Source organism: Onychomys torridus, chromosome 1 (genome assembly GCF_903995425.1).
Source record: "Onychomys torridus chromosome 1, mOncTor1.1, whole genome shotgun sequence".
In the NCBI taxonomy this organism is placed as follows: domain Eukaryota; kingdom Metazoa; phylum Chordata; class Mammalia; order Rodentia; family Cricetidae; genus Onychomys; species Onychomys torridus.
The window spans coordinates 96249857-96272883 of record NC_050443.1 but is presented as its reverse complement, the minus strand read 5'-3'; the positions used below and the strand labels follow the sequence as shown (position 1 = coordinate 96272883).

The 23027-nt window shown below is 37.9% G+C and overlaps 1 protein-coding gene across 3 annotated transcripts in view; it reads left to right on the top strand.

Moving 5' to 3' along the window:
• Positions 1–23027, top strand: part of Smg1 (SMG1 nonsense mediated mRNA decay associated PI3K related kinase) — a 102128-nt gene that overhangs the window by 34953 nt on the left and 44148 nt on the right. For 2 of the 3 annotated variants that reach the window (XM_036190318.1, XM_036190329.1), the window contains 20 exons: positions 3142–3267; positions 3681–3753; positions 5024–5121; positions 6915–7088; positions 9311–9535; positions 10343–10444; positions 11156–11425; positions 12641–12771; positions 12882–13043; positions 13598–13716; positions 14186–14273; positions 14359–14460; positions 16317–16457; positions 17113–17312; positions 17706–17902; positions 18050–18214; positions 18835–18989; positions 19820–19962; positions 20109–20310; positions 22128–22237. In XM_036190318.1, the coding sequence (XP_036046211.1) occupies positions 3142–3267; positions 3681–3753; positions 5024–5121; positions 6915–7088; positions 9311–9535; positions 10343–10444; positions 11156–11425; positions 12641–12771; positions 12882–13043; positions 13598–13716; positions 14186–14273; positions 14359–14460; positions 16317–16457; positions 17113–17312; positions 17706–17902; positions 18050–18214; positions 18835–18989; positions 19820–19962; positions 20109–20310; positions 22128–22237 (2983 nt within the window). Of the gene's footprint in view, positions 1–3141; positions 3268–3680; positions 3754–5023; positions 5122–6914; positions 7089–9310; positions 9536–10342; positions 10445–11155; positions 11426–12640; positions 12772–12881; positions 13044–13597; positions 13717–14185; positions 14274–14358; positions 14461–16316; positions 16458–17112; positions 17313–17705; positions 17903–18049; positions 18215–18834; positions 18990–19819; positions 19963–20108; positions 20311–22127; positions 22238–23027 lie in introns of those variants that run through there. The other variant, XM_036190339.1, reaches the window with a different exon arrangement.

The following is a 23027-nucleotide window of genomic DNA, read 5'->3' as shown; positions in this document are numbered from 1 at the left end:
GTTTGAAAGACTCCAAATCCATAGAAAGTTAGATACACCAGTTTGATAAAGATCCCAGGCCTTGTATATATTAAGAATGCTAAGGGTTGGGGATTTAGCTCAGTGGTAGAGCGTTTGCCTAGCAATCACAAGGCCCTGGGTTTGGTCCTCAGCTCTGGAAGAAAATAAAAAATAAAAAAAAGTAATGCTGCTGCTGCTGCTGCTGCTGCTCCTGCTAAGGTATCTTCTTCAGTCCTTGCTTCATCACATTTTGCTAGCAGCTATTTTTTTTAAATATGTGCAGTTTTCCTAGTTTTTTTTTTTGTTTGTTTGTTTTTTAAGATTATTTATGTGCTAGAGAGATGGCTCAGAGGTTAAGAACACTGCTTGTCTTTCCAGAGATCCTGAGTTAATTCCCCAGGAACCACACGGTGGCTCACAACTATCTGTAATGAGATCTAGTGCCCTCTTCTGGTGTACAGGCATACATGCCGGCAGAACACTGTATACATAATAAATCTAAAAGCTGCCTTGTAATTTCTAAAAAAGGATTATTTATTATGTATGTATTATGTTCTGCCAGCATGTATGCCTGCACACTAGAAGATGGGACCAGATCTCATTATACCTCTTGAAGAGCAACTAGTGCTGAGCCATCTCTCCAGCCCAATTTTTTTTTTTTTTTTTGTTTTGTTTTGTTTGTCCTGGAACTTGCTTTGTAGACTCACTGAGATCTGCCTGCCTCTGTCTTCCAAGTGCTAGGATCAAAGGTATGTGCCACCACTGCCTGGCATACTTTTTGGTGTTTGGTTTTTTGAGGCAGGGTTTTTCTGTATAGCTTTGGTGCCTGTCCTGGATCTTGCTCTGTAGACCAGGCTGGCCTCTTACTCACAGAGATCCTCCTGGCTCTGCCTCCCAAGTGCTGGGCTTACAGGCGTGTGCCACTGCTGCCAGGCACTTTGGTTTTTAAGGCAGGGTCTCACTCTGTATTCCAAGCTGGCCTGGAACACAGGATGATCCTCCTAAGTCAGCTTCCCAAATGCTACAAGTACAAGGTATACTACCATACTTGGCTTATAGGTTTCTTTATCTTTTTTGGTAGTGGTACGCATATATGTGGAGGCCAGCAGTCTGTTTTTCTTCTATTGCTTTCCACCTTAGTTGTTTGAGACAGGGCCTCTCACTGGCTGGTCAATAAACCTCAGTAACCTACCTGGCTCCAGTATCTTCCCCCCCTCTCCCCCCCATAGTGCTTGAGTTACTCATGCTTGTATGACAGGCACTTTACCAACTGAGCCATCTCTCCATCCCTTACACTTACTTTATTTTCACATGAACACTTTTTGTGGAAGCATTTGAAGGTAAATTAAATATATATGACATTTCACTCTGTTATATATCAGTATATATCACTGAAGAATGAGCTTATTCCTTCTATAGCAGCAATATTACACACTTAAGAAAAGCATTTTATTGCCTATACAAACTATGTTCAAGTGTTTATTAGTGCCCTTAAGATACCTTGTATATCTATGGTTCTCCTGACCCAAGATCCCATTCAAGATTCAAGTATAGCCTTTGGTACTATGCTTTTTGAAACGTTCTTACAATAATAGTTTTCCATACCCATTCTTATTTTATTATATGTGCTACTTTTCTTTCTGTCTTCTTCCTCTTTCTCTCTTTTTTAATGACTGTACTTTCCTGACTAGAGTTAGTTTAAACATTTTTAAGCATGAATGCTTGATGTGTTCATTACAGGCAACCTGATAGCAGGTTGGTACCTTTAATGGACTTGAAGAGTGATTCCCTGGTTGAGGGAATGATCATCAGATCTTATTATGAAGCCTTTTTTCCCCTTTCAGATGAGCAGTATGTCTTGATCTTTTGGATGTTTTAATAATGTTTCATTCAGTGATTTTTATATCCAGATTCTAACATTGGCTACTCCAAAATGGTGACTTTAAAATTCTAGCTTTACCTTTTTAAAATAATAATTTATATTGTTTTATGAGTGTTATATGTGCAACCATGTGTTTGTGTGGTGCCTGCACAGAGTATAAAAAGGCATCAGGTCCCCTGGACTGGAGTTACAGATGGTTGTGAGCTCTTCTGTGGGTGTTGAGAACTGAACCGAAGTACTCTTCAAGAACAGCAAGTATTCTTAGCTGCTGACCCATCTCTCCAGCCCTCCATTATACCGCTTCAATTACACACGTGTACGCACATGCACATGTATGTACATAGGTACATGTAACTGCCTGAAGAAAGTGGTTTTTAGCAGCTGTGTAAGTGATAGGTCTTTTTTCATTGTAAGTGCTCAGTGGAAAAAAGCCTGAATATCATCTCTAGGGTCCCATCCTAATTAACTCTCTCCAGATCATGTTGATTAGAAACAAAATATGTACATACAGTTTGCTTTAAAGCATACTCATTGCCCAAGATTTACTCTGAAAAACTTTCCCTTTTTATTCTTAAGTGTTTTAAGAGAAGGCCTTACTTTATAACCCAGGTTTTCCTGGTCTATTTATTCTTCCTCAACCTCCCAAGTGCTGGGGGTATAGGCCTGTGCTACAGCTCCTAGCTTTACCCTATATGCTGAATTGTAGAGTAATTGAGGTGGTTAAGGAAATCAGTTTTCCAAGTACATCTTACTTTTTTGGGGGTGTGCTGGTAGTAGAGTTATGTGTCCCTGGCTAGCCTGGAGCTTTCTATGTGGACCAGACTAGCCTCAAACTCTCAGAGAGATCAACTTTCCTCTGCCTCTTGAGTGCTGGGATTAAAGGCATGTGCCACCACATCTGGTTGCATCTTATTATTTTTATACTTTAAATTCAGTTACAGTCAGAGAATAACATAGAGATGTTATTTCACCACTACAGTTAGTTGATAAGAAAGGGAAAATGTTAATAGATATTAAAATAGAGAGCAGTATTGCTTTTTGGCTTAACATAAAATAATTGAAGCAATAGAATTTGTTTTCTTTTGAAAACGCTGAACTTGAAATATTTACATAAAGTGGTAATTTTTGTCCTCTCTAGTTTTATATCTTAAACATTATTGTAAAAAAATTTATTTTCTTTGGTCTCATAATTAGTTGTGAAGTGAAACTATTTTCTCCCTACATTGTCAAATGTTTATGATTGTAACTTTGCTTTTCAGCTTGTGATGACCAGCCTACAATCCATTCTTGAAAATGTGGATACACCAGAATTACTTTGCAAATGTGTTAAGTGCATTCTTTTGGTGGCTCGATGCTACCCTCATATTTTCAGCACCAATTTTAGGGTGAGTTTCTTATTTCCACTTTATTCCCATCCCATCTTTTTTTGGTGGTGGGATGGTTTTGTGAAGTGGGGGCATCAGATAGTAAACAAGCTTCTTAGCCTTTGAATATAATCAGTGATGTTTTAGAAGAAAGGGATTAATTGGTGCAGCAATATCACAACAGGGGTGATGATAATGTTTTTTATAAAAAAGCAACAACTGCATTTTCCCTCCTGGCATTAATACCTTTGGTATAGAAGAGAAAACAATGCCTCAGTGTCATGACTACAGTTTGTTTTTTTCCTGCCTCTCCAACTCCCATGTCAGGTAGATTGAACAGCTTTTTCTAGGGTCTTTTAATGTGATGTGATCTCCCTGATGACATAGCAGCGAAACCTTAAAATGACTGGCCTCCTCTTTTTGTCCCCATCAAGGATACAGTTGATATATTAGTTGGATGGCACATAGATCATACTCAGAAACCCTCCCTCACACAGCAGGTGTCTGGTAAGTCTTAGCTTGTGTCAGCCCTGTAAATACTTCAGGAAGATATATTAAATATATAAGATACCACTGGGTAGCTCTGTTAATCTTTTCAAAGCAAAATTATGTAGTAAATAGTAAGTTAGGAGAAATCCAGATTACAGTATTGCACTGTGAGAGAATTTAAAGACAGTATCCGAAGTTGTCTATAATATGTTTAGCAAGAAAATCAAGAGATTGGAATACCCTGAAACCTAGAATAGAAGATTCTGTTTTTGGTTTGTTTGTTTATTTGTTTCTCTCTCTCTCTCTCTCTCTCTCTCTCTCTCTCTCTCTCTCCTTCCTTCCTTTCTCTCTCTCTTTTTTTTTTCTCTTTCTCTCTCTCTCTTTCCTTCCTTCCTTCCTTCCTTCCTTCCTTTCTTCCTCTTTCTTTTTCTCTCTTTCTCTTTTTCTTTCTTTCTCTTTTTCTTTCTTTCTCTCCTTTCTTTCTTTCTTTCTCTCTTTTTCTTTCTCTTTCTCTCTCTCTCTTTCTCTCACTTCCTTCCCTCCTTTCTCTCTCTCTCTCTCTCTCTCTCTCTCTCTCTCTCTCTCTCTCTCTTGCATTAGTTTTTTGCCATGGGTGTTAGGTCCCCTGGAACTGGAGTTATAGACTTGTAAACTGCCATGTGGGTGCTGGGAATTGAACTCAGGTCTTCTGGAAGAGCAGTCGGTGCTCTTAACCATTCAGCCATCTCTCCAGTTTCCATTTGTTGTTTTTATTGTTGCTTTTATGATCATTTTAAATGAGCCACAAATAATTGGACGATTATCATCTGTGATAGAGAACAAATGATAATTCAGCTTGTTTGCATACACCTGCTTGTTCCACATGGTACAGTTTTCTCTCCTCTGAATCTTTGGTATAATAAGTTTTGAAAGCGTATGCCAATTAGAATGGATGGTGTCATTTCTGCTATGAAGCCAAATGAACAACCTCATGACTCTGGGATAGAAGGCTAAGTTGATAATACATTTTAAGTCGTGTTGGGGTGGGGGGTGGTGGGGTGACATAGATATTAAATCAGATGAAAAATGATACAAGATGTACAAAATTTCTGAAGGATGTGAATTTCTATAACATTAAAAGAGGCTCGATTAATCACCAGCATGCTTTTTAGTGGCAGTTCTAATGTTACAATACAGGGCATGTTTTAAGAGTAAATAGCTGGAAAGCAGGGTTCATTTTTACTTTTGATAATCCCTCCCACACCCCCCCCCCCCCCCCCCTTTTCAAAATTTCTTCCACGATGTCAAGGGTGGTTGCAGAGTTTGGAGCCATTTTGGGTAGCTGACCTTGCATTTTCTACCACTCTTCTTGGTCAATTTCTTGAAGACATGGAGGCATATGCTGAGGTAAGTTGTAGAAAGCTAAGTTATTCTTAAAGATTATAAACACAGTTAGATTTATTTTACTGATAACTAAGACTGTCAGACATTTAAGTAGAAATTATTGAGATTGTGTTTTTAATTTATTTTATTTTTGCTATTTGTAAGTAACCAGAAAGTTTTATATATATAGCGCACACACATATACATATATATGCCTAATATTATGCAAAGTTTAAATGTTTTTGATAGCAGGTATTTATCTTGAAGGCAAATCCCATAGTTCATTACTATATTATTTTATTTTATTTTTTTACCAAAGGCAGATTGATACAATTTAGAACTGAAAAACACACCTAAACATGCAGGCAGGCCTAGAGTATTCAGAAGCTCTCATATCATGGTGTGGAGGATAAGCCTTGGCTTTATTCCACTGGTGCAGCTGTGTGTGAATGTGGCGACTTTCAGGGGCTTCCTGCAGCCTTTGCCCTTGCTGCTGGCCCCACTGCTATGGCTTAAGCCTTTGTTGTCTACATGGGAGTGCCATGGTTCCTGTTTGGCTGTCCATATACTCAGTTTGCTTTAGTTCTTTGCTACTTTTAGTCAGAGTTTCCTTCATTATTCTACCACTTTCATCACTGATGTGCTTGTTTGCTTTCTTCAGGAAAAAAATAACAGCATATTATATTTTCATATTTTTCTTTTGTCCCTTGAGACATACAGAATGCAGGTTTCCCCCCCTTACCTATAGAGATTAATGTTTCAAAAACTACCAATTTTTATAGATGGAGACAGTTCCCTTAGGCATTTTTAATACTACTTTTTCTTTTTTTGGGGGGGTACTTAATTATTTTTAGAAATATGTTCTAACACCCAATCTTAATAATTCTCTTTGGGTACATTTTATACTTTCAATTAGATTTTAAGTCTGCAGAGTAGGTCTTCAAATTTCTAACCCCTTTCCTTTCTCAGTGCATACTATTAATATATTCTTAATTTGTTGGTCAAAAATTGTATGGAATAAGAATTTAGTAGAATACAAATTTAGGAATGCCAAAACTTTGGTGTGCCTTTTGTACTTATACAACAGTATAATATATGTATAAGAATTTTTCCCCCCCAACATCTACTGTATTGGTACAGGTCATTTCCATAATTTACCTGGTTTTGTATGGAATGGTTTATAGAGAACTTTACGCATATGGAATCCTATTTCCTCTTTTAGTCTAAAATTTCTCTTAATTGTCCTGGGAGGCGCAAAGCTACACAGAGAAACCCTGTCTCGAAAAACAACAAAAAGCAAAACAAAACAAAACAAAAATTCTCTTAATTGATAATCTTTTCTAGGGCTAGGTGTGGTTGAACATGCCTTTAATTCCAGGACCTGGGAGGCAGAGTTAGGTAGATCTCTGTGTGTTAGAGGCTAGCCTGTTCTACATGCTGAGTTCCAGGCCAGCAGGACTATGTGAGACCCTGTTTATAGAAAACAAAACAAAACAAAACAAAACTGCTAAAGATAAGTGACTTAAAGCATTGGAAGACTTATTGGATAAGTCTTTGCAACTCCAGAGGCTGAGTTAAGAGGATCGATGGAGCCTAGAAGTCTTGGCAACATAATAGACCCTCTCAAAATAAAATGTTGGGTGGGGGAGAGGAAATTTAAAAAGAAATAGGACCTGGAATGTAGCTCACTGCAGAGCCCTTGCCTAGTATGTGCAATGGCTTGGGTTTGATGACTGGTTACCAGCTTATAGCAATAAAGCAAAAACAAACCTCAGTGTACTACTGTTTCAATAAGAATGTTGTGTATTTACATCTAGGACCTCAGCCATGTGGCCTCTGGGGAATCAGTGGATGAAGATGTTCCTCCTCCATCAGTGTCATTACCAAAGCTGGCAGCACTTCTCCGAGTATTCAGTACTGTGGTGAGGAGCATTGGGGAGCGCTTCAGCCCAATTCGGGGTCCACCAATTACTGAGGCATATGTCACAGATGTAAGTGTCTTAAAAGCCAGGTTGTGTTGTAAGGGCCCTCTGTACCTATTATTCAACCCTAACATATGAACTATATTAATTTTTGTGTTAAATGTGTTTGTGTCTGTTTACTTCCTTATTCAGAAAAGTAGGGAAGTCTTCTTATCAACCACCATCCTCACCCCACCAAGAAAGGGCCACTCTGAATTCTTACACACCCTTGACATTTCTCTAAGGAGTTCCTTCATAGATGCATGTATTTTTATTTTTATATTCTTTGGTACTGGGGTTGACCCGAGTGCCTTGTATAGGCTCTGTTCTCACCTGCACCTTATAAAGCACCAAACTTTTTCCCCAACCTGCACTTACTATTTTTAATATATAATTTTAAATCTTTAAAAATAATGCTAACTTTTCTTTAAAAACTGAGCCTCCTTTTAGCTTTCCACACAATAAGAATAATACGCTATAGAGAAAGCATCAGAGATCATTTCCTTGGGTTGATTGTGTAGTTTGTAGTAGAGCCTTTGCCTTGCATGGACACCCTGAATGCTATCCTTACTACTTATTGCAGTGAAAATAAACTGGTCATTTTCTTTAAGCATGACAAGATGAAACTCAGGAGTCACACGATTGTATATTCTTTGATGTTAAAAGAAAATGCAGTTTTAAAATATCAGTCTGAAGCCAAGTATGGAAGTGACCAGAATACTGCATTTGAGTGATCAATGTATGGTGTAGTCTAGCAGAGAGAAATGAGCCCTGAGCAGTGCTCTGGAGTGAGGAGGGAAATGCATGTTTGGCAGCCAGGAAAGACCGTGTACATGACTGAAGTATGCTACTGGTCCGGCACAGTGCTGGCGTTTTAGGGGCATAACTTTGGACACATTGCTAGATGAATAAAAATATCGTGTAATCCTTGTTAAGGTAGGTGTGTATTAGAGCAGAAGTATCAGATTTTATATATATATATATATACATACACACACACATATATACACACACACACATATATATACACACACACATATATATACATATATATATAAAAAAACTAAGACTGCGTGTTGATAAATCTTTAAAATGGCTTCATTTCATTTCTTCCTTCCCTTTTTATTACTTAAAAGGTTGTTGCTTGAAGAGTGAAGTAAAGACAGTTAACTCAAATGCAAAACAAAAGGAAAGGAACATAAACTTTCTTAGAATAATTATATTTAAAATATGTTATGAAGGCCTTCAATTTTGGCTTTTGTGAATAGCATTAATGACATATTTAAAAGACAACTCACTGGGTATTATTGATTGTTAGAGATCTGTGATACTTTTTAGCATGAACTTTCTCATTTTTAAAAAATGTTATTGTTGCAATTTAATAATGATTTCTGTGTATGTATGTATATATGTTGGAAATTATCTGGTTTTATGATCATTAATTGGATTGTGTACATCAGGAATTCTTAACTTGAGAAAGAACTTCTAGGACTCAATGTAGAGTACTTGGCTAACATGGTCATTGATAGACAAACTTTACTATTAGCTTAAAGCAACTTTATTTATTTTGAAAAGATTGTTAAAAATCCAACATCTACCTGGGTAGTGGTGATACATGCCTTTAATCTCAGCACTCAGGAGGCAGAGACAGATGGATCTCCATGAGTTCGAGGCCAGCTTGGTCTACAGAGTGAGTTCCAGGACAGCCAGGACTATTACACAAAGAAACCCTGTCTTGAAAAACCAAAACCATATACCCCCAAAACTATAAAAACAAAATGACCAGCCAAATAAACAAAAAAAATCCAAGACCTGCATTTAAGTGCACGTGATCCTGACATATTTAAGTGTGCTAAGTGTGTTGTGTATCATAATTATAAAGATACTTTAGCCATTTGGTAATTTCTAGGAGTAGAGGAAGACTGTAAGTGAACTCAAGGGAGACAAATTCCATTTCTTGTCATGATAGTAGTTTGGAATACTTTTTAGCCAAGATCTTTTTTAATGCTGTATTAAAGATGTCCTTATTAGTTACCAAGGATTAGAGAATCAACTGTAACTTGTGGGGAGGTACACATCTGTAAAGACAATCTAGGTTAGCCTTTGTTCCATCTCGATCAAAAAGGAAAAAAATTCGCCAAACAATATGCCTGTTAAAAAGACAGAATATTTTGAGTTGAAGTTGCATTAAATAGCAAATAGCGGTGTAGAGAAGCTGTGTTTAAAAAGGTGCTTGTTTTCCCCATTTGCAGGTTCTATACAGAGTAATGAGATGCGTGACGGCTGCAAACCAAGTGTTTTTTTCTGAGGCTGTGTTGACAGCTGCTAATGAGTGTGTTGGTGTTTTGCTCGGCAGCTTGGATCCTAGCATGACTATACATTGTGACATGGTCATTACATATGGATTAGATCAACTGGAGAATTGCCAGACTTGTGGTACCGATTATATCATCTCAGTCTTGAATTTGCTCACATTGGTATGTGAATTACTCCTTTTGTTGTTTTAAATCGTTTTTGTAGGTCTTTAAGTTGATATGAAAGAAATTAAAGAGCTTTGCTTCATGTGTTTTAAGAAAGGATTTGCTTTTATCTTTTTAAGAGTCCATTGATAACTCTCACTTTTCTAGTTCGGTATGCTTTTTTTCTAATATCAAATTGCCTTTAGTGTTTGGTAGCTCACTTTAGTCTTAGTTCTCTGACGTTGTGTTGATGACATTTCGTCCTTTGCCAGAGACTCACTAGTGCACCTAATAAGTGCTGTATTGGAGAAGGTGCTTGACTACTTTCAAAAACCTTATATTTTATTTCTTAGAAAAATCTATTATTTTTACTTAATTCCTTTTCCTTTAATTTATTAGCCGTTTTTAATGGTCCCTTTAAAATATAATGGAATAATGAGTTTTTATACTTAGTATTTAGCTTCTGTAATTAGAAATGCTTATCCTGCCTGGCTCATGTAGGCTATGGATTGCCTCCTCCTGGCACTTTATCTAATTTTAGTATTTTAAAGAACTCCTGGTCCTTTTACTATGTCCATTGTTTTGCCTTTTTTAAGAATTGCCAACCAGGCAGTGGTGGCACACGCCTTTAATCCCAGCACTCAGGGAGGCAGAGGCAGGTGGATCTCTGTGAGTTCCAGGCCAGCCTGGTCTACACAGAGAAACCCTGTCTTGGGGGGTAAAAAAAAAAAAAAAGAATTGCTAACTATGTAGTCCTTTTATATTGAAATTTTTTCACCTAGTAATGTGTATTTAAGGTTATTCTTGGCCTTTTTGTGTTTTTAGATTGTTGAGCAGATAAATACAAAACTACCATCATCGTTTGTAGAAAAGCTTTTTATACCATCATCTAAACTGCTATTTTTACGATACCATAAAGAAAAAGAGGTATGTAATACATGGATAACAACAAGTGAAAGTGAATTACTTCAGACATTGAAAAGTTGGACTTCTGTTGCTTAGCAGACTATATCAGCATGAAATACTTGATATTGAGTATAAAGGGATTACAGTGAACTCTTTAGGTTAATACGTGTTATACTAGTACCTTCGTGAATGAGGTACCTAATAACCTATTAAGAGTACCCATAATTTACTTTTATTAAATTGATTTTGGTAAATTTCTATAAAGGCAAAGAGGCAGATTTATTTCTAAAAGTATAAATTCAAAAGGATTACATGTATTAAAAATAAAAAATACTAAAAAAGTAAAATAAAATAAAAATTACTAATCAGCTGATACTCCAAATTGACTATAGACTTAGGTAGATAGGGGAAAATCAAGCTTAATCTGGTGTTTGTATATGTATTGGTATTGACTTAAAAAAAAAAAAAAAGAAAGAAAGAAAAGTAAAGAAAAGCCCTACAGTGCTGCTTGAGAAATTTCACATTGGCAGTTTTTAGAGCATTCTTTCTTTATAATAAGCCTATAGAGTTTTGTAAAAAAGCTCACTAATATGTGGAGTACTTAAGGTTGGTCTTGTAAAATGAACCTTTTGGGTGTTGTGGACTGTGAGTATCTAAATCTTGAATGTTTATCTCCCTAGCATGCTGCATATAATGATTTTTAACTACTTCCTTGAAATTTTTTTTTTGTAGGTTGTTGCTGTGGCCCATGCTGTTTATCAAGCAGTGCTCAGTTTGAAGAATATTCCTGTTCTGGAGACTGCCTATAAATTAATTTTGGGAGAAATAACTTGTGCACTAAACAATCTGCTACACAGTCTCCAGCTCCCTGACGCCTGTTCTGAGATTAAACATGAGGCTTTTCAGAATCATGTTTTCAATGTTGACAATGCCAACTTTGTAGTTATATTTGATCTCAGTGCACTGACTACAATTGGAAATGCCAAAAACTCATTAATTGGGGTGAGTCTTTAATTGTAAAGATTTAGTTATTTATTCATTTTGTGTTATTTCTGGTTTTGAGGCAAGTTCTGCTGTGTGGCCCAGGTGGGCCTTGAACTCATTGTGTTATTTATTGCTTTAGCTTCCTGAGTACTGACCAGGATTACTGGCATATACCATCATTCCTGACCATAAAGACTATACATGGTTAAGCCCTTTCCACCCTTTCCTATCTCGTTTACTTCTTTTTTGTAGTAGAGTATATATAGACCAGATTAACCTCAGATGCTGAGATTATAGGTAGGCATGTATCACCATGTCCATTTATATAACCTCATACATTTTATTTGTGGGGCAGGGCCAGAGTTCAACATTTGGTACTTTTTTTTTTCTCTCCCCCTTTTGGTTTTTTGAGACAGGGTTTCTCTGTGCAGTTTTGGTGCCTGTTTTAGATCTTACTCTGTAGACCAGGCTGGTCTTGAATTCATAGAGATCCACCAGGCTCTGCCTCCCAAGTTCTGGGATTTGCCCAGTTGGTACCTTCTTAAATTGCTCTCTGTCTTTATGTTTGAGATAGTATCTCTCATTGAACCTGGGAATCACTTATTCAGCCAGTTAGTCTGTCTAGGTATCTGTTTGTCTGTCTCTTGAGGGCTGAGATTGCAGATGTATAACTACTTTATGTGGGTGTTAGTGATCTGAACTCATGTCCTTATGTTTGCATAGTGAGCACTTTACCCACTGAGCCATCTTTCTCTTTCTCTCTCTCTTCCTTTTTTTTTTCTTTCTTTTTTCCTTTTTTTTGGAAGACAGTGTTTCTCAGGGTAGCCCTGGCTTTCCTGGAACTTGCTTTATAGACCAGGCTGGCCTCAAACTCACAGAGATCTGCCTGCCTCTGCCTTCCCATGCTGGGATTAAAGGCATGGACCATCACTGCCCGGCGGGAATGATACTAGTTTTGTGCCTTATAATTATTTTTGTGCATTGTGTAGAAGAGATGGGGGTGAAGATGAACATTAGAGAATCAGCTAATATTTCCTTTTTTCTTTTTCTTTTTTGGAAGATGAAAGATCTCTGGAGAGATGGGTCAGCTAATGAGAATAAGTATTCCAAGTTTCAGACCATCACTTTAGGTTTTCAGTGTCTTAGTGTACTTGATTCTAAAGATAGATTATTTATGTATGCTTGTGTTTGTCTTGGGGGAGCCATAAATGTATTTTGTTTTTACCTTGGCAGATGTGGGCACTGTCTCCAACTGTGTTTGCATTGCTGAGTAAGAATCTGATGATTGTGCATAGTGACTTGGCTGTTCACTTCCCTGCTATTCAGTATGCAGTGCTCTACACCTTGTATTCCCATTGTACCAGGTACTGTGCTCACAGGTCCTCAGAAGAAAAAAGCAGGAAGTGTTTGTTTCTTGAGTTTGTTGTCTTCATGTGATGATAGCTGAAAAGATGGTCTCCACTTTGTCTTTCAGGCATGATCACTTCATATCCAGTAGTCTTAGCTCTTCATCCCCTTCCTTATTTGATGGTGCCGTGATAAGTACTGTAACTACAGCCACAAAGAAACATTTCTCAATTATATTAAATCTTTTGGGAATATTGCTAAAAAAAGATAATCTTAACCAGGACACAAGGTATCTAAGTAATTTTTTAAAAATAATACTAAGTTCCTAAATTTATTAATTCTTAGTGATTTGAGGCTAAGAAATATAGATTACAGCTTCATTGTGAAGCACTTGATTGTTACTTGATTTTTGTGTGCCCTGCTGGGCTCTACTTTGGGGAGATTTTCCAGTGGCACTCCGCTGCTTTTCAGAAACAGACTACCATGATTCAGAAACTAATTTCTCTAGACTTAGCTTTTTATCTGTAGATTTATCTTACATTTAATTCTGTATTTTTTTTTGTGTGTGTGTATATATGCTCTTGGAGCCTTCTAGTATGAGATTCCCCTGGCACTGGAGTAACAGATTGTTGTGAGCTGGCTGATGTGTAGGTGCTGGAAACTGAACTTCAGTCCTCTGCAAGGGAGGTATACACTCAACCACTGTGCAGTCTTTCCAGCTCTTTATTTTTTTATTACTTGTATTGTTAGAAAAATTAAAAGAAAACTGATAGAAGAAGAAAATATATTGTAGTTTTTGTTTTTTTGTTTAAATATAAAGCCAACTGTTTATTTATGTTTCAGGAAATTATTAATGACATGGGCTTTGGAAGTGGCTGTATTAATGAAGAAGTCTGAAACATATGCACCTTTATTCTCCCTTCCATCTTTTCATAAATTTTCCAAAGGCCTTTTAGCCAACAGTAAGAGACTTATGTTTTAATTTTGTTTACCCTTTAAAGGAGAATATTGGTTAATGGGAGAATGTAGTTACAGCATCCTACCATGAAGTGAGTAGTCCCTGTTTTAATGCCATATATAGTAGTTGCGATTATTTTTTTTTATTCTATTTGAAAAATAATTGAAGTACTTGTCAAATTTTCAACCTTATGTTAGTTTATTCTATGAACTTGAAAGTTTTTTCTTAGAAGAAAGTTTATATGCAGAGTGGTTAACTTGAATTTTGTTGAATATTAATTTCCTAGGTGTTTTTGCCAAAGAGGAGTCCAGGCAAGAGTAGGGTGTAGTCCATGCTTCCTGTTTGATGAGTGAATGAGTGGGTGAGTGAATGAGTGAATAGATGAATGAATGAATGGGTTCAGAACGTTATGATAGATTGACATGTACTTTGAGGGTTGCAAACTGAAAGTAACTTTTCCTTTTTAATAATAGCTCTTGTTGAAGATGTGAATATCTGCTTACAAGCGTGCAGCAGTCTCCATGCTCTGTCCTCTTCCTTGCCAGATGATTTGCTACAGAGGTATGGACCAGAGACCGATTCTTTGACTCTGGCTGTAATGGTATGGGAATGCCACCACACCTGCTTTATCTATTATTTTTCATAGGTGTGTTGATGTCTGCCGTGTTCAGCTTGTCCATAGTGGAACTCGTATTCGACAGGCCTTTGGAAAGCTGTTGAAGTCAATTCCTTTAGATGTTGTACTAAGGTATAACTGTTTTCGTGACTACATTTTTATTACTTTGTAATTGTCTACCATAGAAAAAAGATTAATCAACATGTTTAGTGCATTAATTTTACATATTACATGGTACTTATTAGTAATCAAAGAGATGATAAAGGATGGTTTTGGAGACCTAGAAAACATTTTTTAATGATCTTTATCAACTTTTAATAATTAGTGTAGAATAATTCATGTAGTACCCAAAATTCATTACTTAGTAGTTCAGATTTTTTTTTTTTTTTTTTTTGAATGGAAGGGTTTCTCTGTGTAGCCTTGGCTGTCCTGGAACTCGCTCTGTAGACCAGGCTGGCCTCAAACTCAGAGGGTGTGGGAACTCAGAGTATGTACCACTGCTGCCCAGCGGGTTAGGGTTTTTTTTTTGGTTTTTTTTTTTTTTTTTAGGGACTTATTTACTTTTACTTTGCCTGTGTGTATATCTCTGTGCCATCACTCTTATGTCTGGTGCCTGCTGAGGCAAGACAAAGGTATTGGATCCCCTGGATGTTGAATTGCATATAGTTTTGAGCTGGCTTGTGGATCCTGGAAACTAAACCTGGGTCTTCTGCAGAGCAAGAAGTACAGCCATCTCTTTAGCCCCAGTAATTTAGATATTTAAAAGTTTTGGCTTTTGGTTAAGTTGATTTTGGAGCATTTGTTTTGTTTTTGAGATAGGGTTTCAGTTATCCCAAGCTAGCCTCCAACTTTTTATGTAGCCAAGGAAAACCCTAAACTATCAATCCTCTTGCCTTCCTCTAAAGTGCTGGGATTACAGGTGCACATCACCAGGTTAAGTTTATTCTGCGAGCAAACCTCGGGTGTTGGGCAAGCATTCCACTGACTGAGCTACATCCCCAGTGCATAACCTCTCTTCTTTTCCTTTTTTATTTTAACTTTTTTTTTTTTAAGGTAGGATCTCACTTTCTACTCCAGGATAGCCCCAAGCTGGCCTTGAACTCAGGATCTTCCTGCCTCCCAAGTTCTGGGATTACGAGTGTACACTAGCAGTCTTTTTTTTTTTTTTTTTTTCTTTTTCTTTTTTTGAACTGAGGATCGAACCTAGGGCCTTGTGCTTGCTAGGCAAGCGCTCTACCACTGAGCTAAATCCCTAACCCTAGCAGTCTTTCTTTAAAAAGGTTTTATTTGTACTGTTTGTGTGTGTGTGTGTGTGTGTGTGTGTGTGTGTGTCCGTGTGTGTGTGTCCCTTGTTTTTGAATTCCTGGGAGCTGTAATTAAGTGCATTGTGAGCCTCCTGTGTGGTACTGGGAACTGAACTCAGGTCCTCTGGAAGACCATCAAGAGCATTGAGTACTCTTAAGCCATCTCTCCAGCACCCTGCACCAACAATTTGAGAACCTTGAAGATTCTAAAATTGTGAAATTATAACCCCCCTTTTGTTGTTTTTGTTGTTGTTTTTTGAGACAGGGTTTCTCTTTGTAGCCCTGGTTGTTTTGGAACTTATTCTGTAAACCATGCTGACCTCCAACTGAGATCAGCCTGCCTCTGCCTCTTTAGTGCTGGGATTAAAGGCATTGGATACTACTGCTCAGCTTTTTTCCTTCCTTTTTTTTTCTTTTTTAAGTTAGGTTCTAATTACATAACCCTAGGGATATCTAGAATTTGCTATCTAGACAAGGCTGGCCCTACACTCATGGATCTGCTTGCTTCTGCTTCCTTTCTTAATATTGGGATTAAAGACGTGGACCACCACTCCTGCCATCCTCTATCCATTTTTAAGCCTTAGTTTTATTTTTGTTTCCAATGAAGTTACAGTACTCCATTTGTAGAATCTGTTAACCTTCCTCCTGAAACATCTTGCATGATGGTGACTTTTCTGTTAACAGCAATAACAATCATACAGAGATTCAGGAGATTTCTCTAGCATTGAGAAGCCACATGAGTAAAGCACCAAGTAACACCTTCCACCCTCAGGACTTTTCTGATGTCATCAGTTTCATTTTGTATGGGAACTCTCATCGAACGGGGTAAGAAAGACTTTGATTCTTTCATTAGAGAACAGTACTTTTTGTTTTGTTTTGAGACAGGGTTTCTCTGTAGCTTTGGTGCCTGTCCTGGAACTTGCTCTGTAGACCAGGCTGGCCTCCAACTCACAGAGATCTGCCTAGCTCTGCCTCCCAAGTGCTGGAATTAAAGGCCTGCGCCACCACCACCTGACAGAGAACAGTACTTTTAAGACTCCAGTGATAATACACCCAGATTTGAGAAAACATTCATCTAAGGTACCAGATTGGAAAGTGGCTCATTTTGATTTTCATCAGCTTTAGATACTGCTTTGAAAATAGCGTTTGTAGAAACAAAAATGGGCTGTGTCTTCCACTGGTGAAATGTGATTGACAGTTGACTGATCTGATTGACATGAATGCTTTGGAGGAGGGTTGGAGATGATATTGTCAAGATGTTCACTTGTAGTGAATGAAATGAAACCTGGCAGTCAAATTGTTAGCTGCGTACCCAGTAATTCATTTCCACCACACCCTGGCCTGTTGTTACGGTGCAGTTACGGTGCAGTGGTTTCTTTTGGTTAGAAAAATTGGTTCCCACTCCTATTTCCCTTGTACTTGTTTTGATTATTAAGATGAAGTTGTCATTGTCTGTTACATATGAAACTACTTTTCCCAGGAAGGACAATTGGTTAGAAAGATTGTTCTATAGCTGCCAAAGGCTGGATAAGCGTGACCAATCTACAATTCCCCGAAATCTTCTAAAGACAGATGCTGTCCTTTGGCAGTGGGCTATTTGGGAAGCTGCGCAGTTCACTGTTCTTTCAAAGTTGCGAACCCCACTGGGCAGAGCTCAGGACACATTCCAGACAATTGAAGGTAACAATTTGGCATTCTTTAAAATTTGTGATGCAGATGAGTTTCTAGGCCTTTTAACTTCAGAAACTAGGCTTTCTTGTAATTGATAGAGATTTCAGAGGGGTCCGTTCCCCCCCCCCCCCTCCCGTACTGTTTACTAAGTAATTTCTAGATAGGACTTTTAGGATAAGGTTTTATTAAATAATTGCATTTGCAATGTGGGTGTCTGTTTTTGTTCAAAAGCTTAGGGGACTCATCTGGAACAAACATTTCCCCCCCAAAAATGAGAGATATTTATTTTTAATCTTGTGATTTTTGTTTTATTTTAAATTGATGAGTATATAAACAGAATAATTGGTAAATCGATTTATTAAGAGTTGTCTTTGATTTAGAGTGTTGCTGCCTTTTTTTCAGGTATCATTAGAAGTCTTGCAGCCCACACACTAAACCCTGACCAGGATGTTAGTCAGTGGACCACTGCAGATAATGACGAAGGCCATGGAAGCAATCAACTTAGACTTGTTCTTCTGCTTCAGTATCTGGAGAACCTGGAGAAATTAATGTATAATGCCTATGAGGGATGTGCAAATGCATTAACATCACCTCCCAAGGTTGGTGTCCATGAAATATAGTGGTGCTTTGTAACAGATTCATTGTGAAACATGGTGGGATGTACAGGGCTGAGATCACAGTAGTCACGTGTATTTAGTTCACTGTGATTTGAAGCAGTCCTGAGCTCTTTTCCTTTTTTCTTAAAGGTCATTAGGACTTTTTTCTATACCAATCGACAAACTTGCCAAGACTGGCTTACTCGGATCCGCCTCTCCATCATGAGGGTTGGATTGTTGGCAGGTCAGCCTGCTGTGACAGTGAGGCATGGCTTTGACTTATTGACCGAAATGAAAACAAATAGTCTATCTCAGGTAAGGTGGTCCATTAGGAATACATTTTAACTTAGAAATTTGGGTTTGGTCTCTCTGATGGAATTCAATCTACAGATAAGTTTAGTTCTTTTTCAAGGCTTTTTATCCAGTATCTTACAAAACTAATGACTTCTCCAGGCACTTTTCTACATCTAATGTGTTAAAAATAGGAACTTTTTAAAGACTGGTACTTTAGGAATAATTGTAAGAAATTTGTCTGTGGAACACATTCTTAGAGTGTTCAGGAAAGTTCTTAATTTAATTAGGTTTATTTAGAATAAATAAATGGAATCCAAAGCAACAGAATTTTTTCTTCTTAATAAATATTCTGTGATGATTTTTTTTTTGAGACAGGGTTTCTCTGTGTAGCTTTGCACCTTTCCTGGAACTCACTTGGTAGCCCAGGCTGGCCTCTAATTCAGAGATCCGCCTGGCTCTGCCTCCCAAGTGCTGGGATTAAAGACGTGCACTACCACCGCCTGGCTCTGTGATGAATTTTAAGATAAGCTAAGTACTGTGAGAATAATTGTTAAATGTGGCTAGCAGTTACAAGTTTGGTAGAGATTTGAATTTCAGTGGTATTGAGGTCTGTGACTAATCTTTCTGCCTGCTGTTTCCAGGGGAGTGAATTGGAAGTAACTATCATGATGGTGGTAGAAGCGCTGTGTGAGCTCCATTGTCCTGAAGCTATACAGGGAATTGCTGTCTGGTCATCTTCAACTGTTGGTAAAAACCTTCTCTGGATTAACTCAGTAGCCCAGCAGGCTGAAGGGAGGTAAGTTAGAAGGAAAGCAATGAATGATAAGATTTTTATGTTCAAATCCTTTGTCTTGTATAATAATGAAAATAGCCAGTCTATTTTGAGGATTGAAGCCTGCTATAATCACTTCAGTAGGGGGCATCTTTTGTTTTTTGATTAGCAGCCATATGTGAGTGCCTCACTTAAATAGGAGTTTATGAGAAATCATACTGGAAAACAAGGTCTTTCGGTTTCATAAGTGGTTTTAAGTATGATTTTGATTGAAAACTTTTCACATTTGGCTCTGGTGTAATACTGTATATTGCTAGAGTGTTTGCTCACAACTCTGTAGATGCATATGCATGCCTCATGTAAGTTTAACTAGTTCTTAAGAATTTGGAGAGATAAATAACTACTTAAATTTGGAAAGCTATATAATCTGTTGCCTGTAGGTTTTGGTGTGTCTAAAGCTTTATTTTCTTAATGTGGGTAGTTTCTTCATCTGCTATAGAAACAATAGTCTATCTACAGAGCTTCGTGGCTTTTCTGCTCACTAGTATTCTCAGAATATTTTGACATGTTAAATATAGTGCAGTCTGATTTTTAATGGACACCATTACTTATTTCTGAGTGTATGATAATTTGACATACTTTATTTAGTATTGGACATCAAAGTTATCAGTGGTCTCCACTAGTCATTTTATACGCTTACTGGGATGAGGCAGAGATACAATTTCCCCTTCCAAATAACTGACTCTTTGTCCAGGTACAGTTCAAGTAATTTATTCTCTCACCATTAATTCTTTTAGAAAGAGATGCATTTGAGTAATTTTAAAAAATAAGACTTGCTTTAATTTGTATTTAAGGTTTGAAAAGGCCTCTGTGGAGTACCAGGAGCACCTTTGTGCCATGACAGGCGTTGATTGCTGTATCTCCAGCTTTGACAAGTCTGTTCTCACATTGGCCAATGCTGGACGTAACAGTGCCAGCCCCAAACACTCTCTAAATGGTGAGCATTCAGTGTTTACATTAAAAATGCCAAAGGTACAGTTCATTTGTGCAGATAAACTTACCATATGTTTCTAGGAGTCAGTGGAATATGAAATATTTACAGTTCTCAGTTTCTGTCTTCTTTCTTAATAAAATACATTTCAGGTGAATCAAGGAAAACTGTGCTGTCCAAACCAACTGATTCTTCCCCTGAAGTTATCAATTACCTAGGAAATAAGGCATGTGAGTGCTACATCTCTATTGCCGACTGGGCTGCTGTGCAGGAGTGGCAGAATGCGGTCCACGACCTGAAGAAGAACACCAGCAGCACTTCACTCAATCTGAAAGCCGATTTCAACTATATCAAGTAATGGCTGCATCTAGTCAGCATCCTCTGCCCTGTCGATAAGTAGTCTTCCTCTGTGGTGGCAAATACTAAAATTGGTCATATTTACAACAGGAAACCAACAGTGGGGCAAGGAAGGAGTCTGCTGTGTGGGAAGATAGAATCATTATACATAAAGAGGCACTGCTGTAGAGAGGCTCACACAGGACAGCTGTGTTTCTGAAGTACTGTTAAATATTTAAAGAAAATTTGTTTTAATGGTGAGAGTTTGTGAACATCTATAAGTTATATTCTCCGTTCCTCTTTAATTATACGTCTCAAAATTGAGGATTTACTGCATTCCAGACACATGACTGGGGGCAAAGCTCATCAGAATTGGTTTGCTGTTCTTGCCTTCCTGGTAACTAAACACATAATCTTTGGGAAGCATTGGGTTGAGAATAGCAGGAAAAAATACACTCCTTCTAACTCTTCAAAATACATAGGAGAAAAGGCCCTGACAAGCCGGGCGGTGGTGGCACACGCCTGTAATCCCAGCACTCGGGAGGCAGAGGCAGGTGGATCTCTGTGAGTTCAAGGCCAGCCTGGTCTACAAAGTGAGTTCCAGGACAGCTTCCAAAGCTACAGAGAAACCCTGTCTTGAAACACCAAAAAAAAAAAAAAAAAGCCTCGACAAAGGATTAAGTAGATTTGTCTTTTTTGTCTTTTTGGTGCCTCAAGGAAAGCAGTTAAAGTTAGGTATAGACAGACAGTTTAGGATAGCTGTAGTAGATGGCGTGAGAACAGAAAAATTAAAGTCTTAAGTTTAAAGTTTTTTTTGGTTTGTTTTTGTTTTTTGTTTTTTTTTTGTTTTTTTTTTGTGGAGGGGGAGATGTTTAGTCAGCAGCCGAAAGTATAGAACTATGGACATGGGAAGCCTGCTACCAGAAAATCTAGGGTCTTGTAGTGGGATAGATAATACATATTAGACATGAACAGTTTATCAGCAACCAGTGCTTAACTCTAACCTTAGAAACAACTGGTTATACTGTTGTAGTTGGAGCAGAAATGGGGTAAGCCAGCTGACATTGCTGCTGGCTTACCCCATTTCTTTTCCATTGATGCGTTCAGACCTAGTGAGACGAGAAGGGGCTCGGTGAAAAGATCAAAGCTAGTGGTGGTGGTATAGGCAATAATGCCAGCCCTAGAAAAGTGGAGACAGGAGGATGTGCATCTACTTATAGAAGTGAGTTCCAAACCAGCTTGTCTAAAACAAGAAAAGAGAGTGTCCTTAGTAGAGATGGGGCAGAGGAGAGGTGTGGAGCTAGTATGAGTGAGGCCTCTCATCTTGGCATTGGAATGCCAGGGTCATGGAAAATGGCTGCAGATAAGGAAGTAGTTGGAATTCTTTTAGGGAAGGTAAATGAGTTTTATAGAAAACAAAGGGTTGGAAGAGGTCTCAATGAAAGAGTCAGGACTAAGATATAAAACTGAGATGATAGGAGACTTAGAGGAAAGTGTACAGGCTTTCTTGGAGTGAGAGGCCAGCTTGGGAGGGAGCAAGTGTTGAAAACATATTGTAGAATCTACTGCCAGTGTATTAACAGGCCCATAGAAAGAGGAAGAAGACACAGAGAGGTGAGCAGACTCAACTGATGGTCATGTCTAGGACTTTCCTGATTGCCACTCCAGCTGTAGTGTTACTGAGATGGGAGCCACATCAAGATGAAATGGTACTTTGCCTCTAAAAACCATTTCTTTGGACAGCTGTTCCCTTCTAGTGCTTGTTCTTCCCATATCCCCAAGGTTACACAGGGCTGGTGAGGCCTAACACAAGCTGATGGGCATTTTAATTACAGGTCACTAAGCAGCTTCGAGTCTGGAGAATTTGTTGAATGCACTGAGCAATTGGAATTGTTACCAGGAGAAAATATTAATCTGCTTGCTGGAGGTTCAAAAGAAAAAATAGGTATTTAAGAACAGTTTTAATTTTTTTCGTGACAAGTTTCTTAAACCTCTGGATAGTTTTTATTTACTAGGAAATCAGTAAGTTTCTGTGTATTTATTTGGAGTCCTACACTCTGCGAAGCAACACATTTAGTTAGGGTTGTGCTATTAATAGTTGATGAAGCAAATGAAAAACGGCTCAGTGGGGATTAAACTGTGCGGTGGTGGCGTATGCCTTTAATCCCAGCACTCTGGAGGTAGAGGCTGGTGGATCTCTGAGTTTTTGCTGTTACCCAGAGAAATCCTGTCTCAAAACAAACAAACAAAACAACAGCAACAACAAAAAACAAAACTGGGAAACGGTGACATTGAGACTTTTAGATTGATGTAGACATTTAGTTGAAAAAGCACAAAGCAGTGTTTGGGCTACATAGTTTCCTTAATTTCCATCTTGCTGAACACACTGTATACTGCTGTTGTGGCATTCAGAGGTCTGCTGTGCAGATCAAGGTTTTTCCCATAGAATAGGATGCGTTATGTAAGCTCACAAGTATTTCTGTGGAGAGCTGTAAAAACCAACCAGGTTCATTCTTGATGTGTGTATGACTAAAAAGGCACTCACAGTTGGCTTTTGTAAGTCAAGATGTGCAGTATTGTTTCCATGTAATTGACCTTTTCATTTACATTTTAGAAAAACTGAAATTTTTAAAATGAGAAACGAGTCATTTATTTTAAAACCAATTTTCTTTTCTGAAACTTTGATTTTATTTTTTGTTTTTGGAACTCAGTATGTAGACTTGACCTGAATTCAT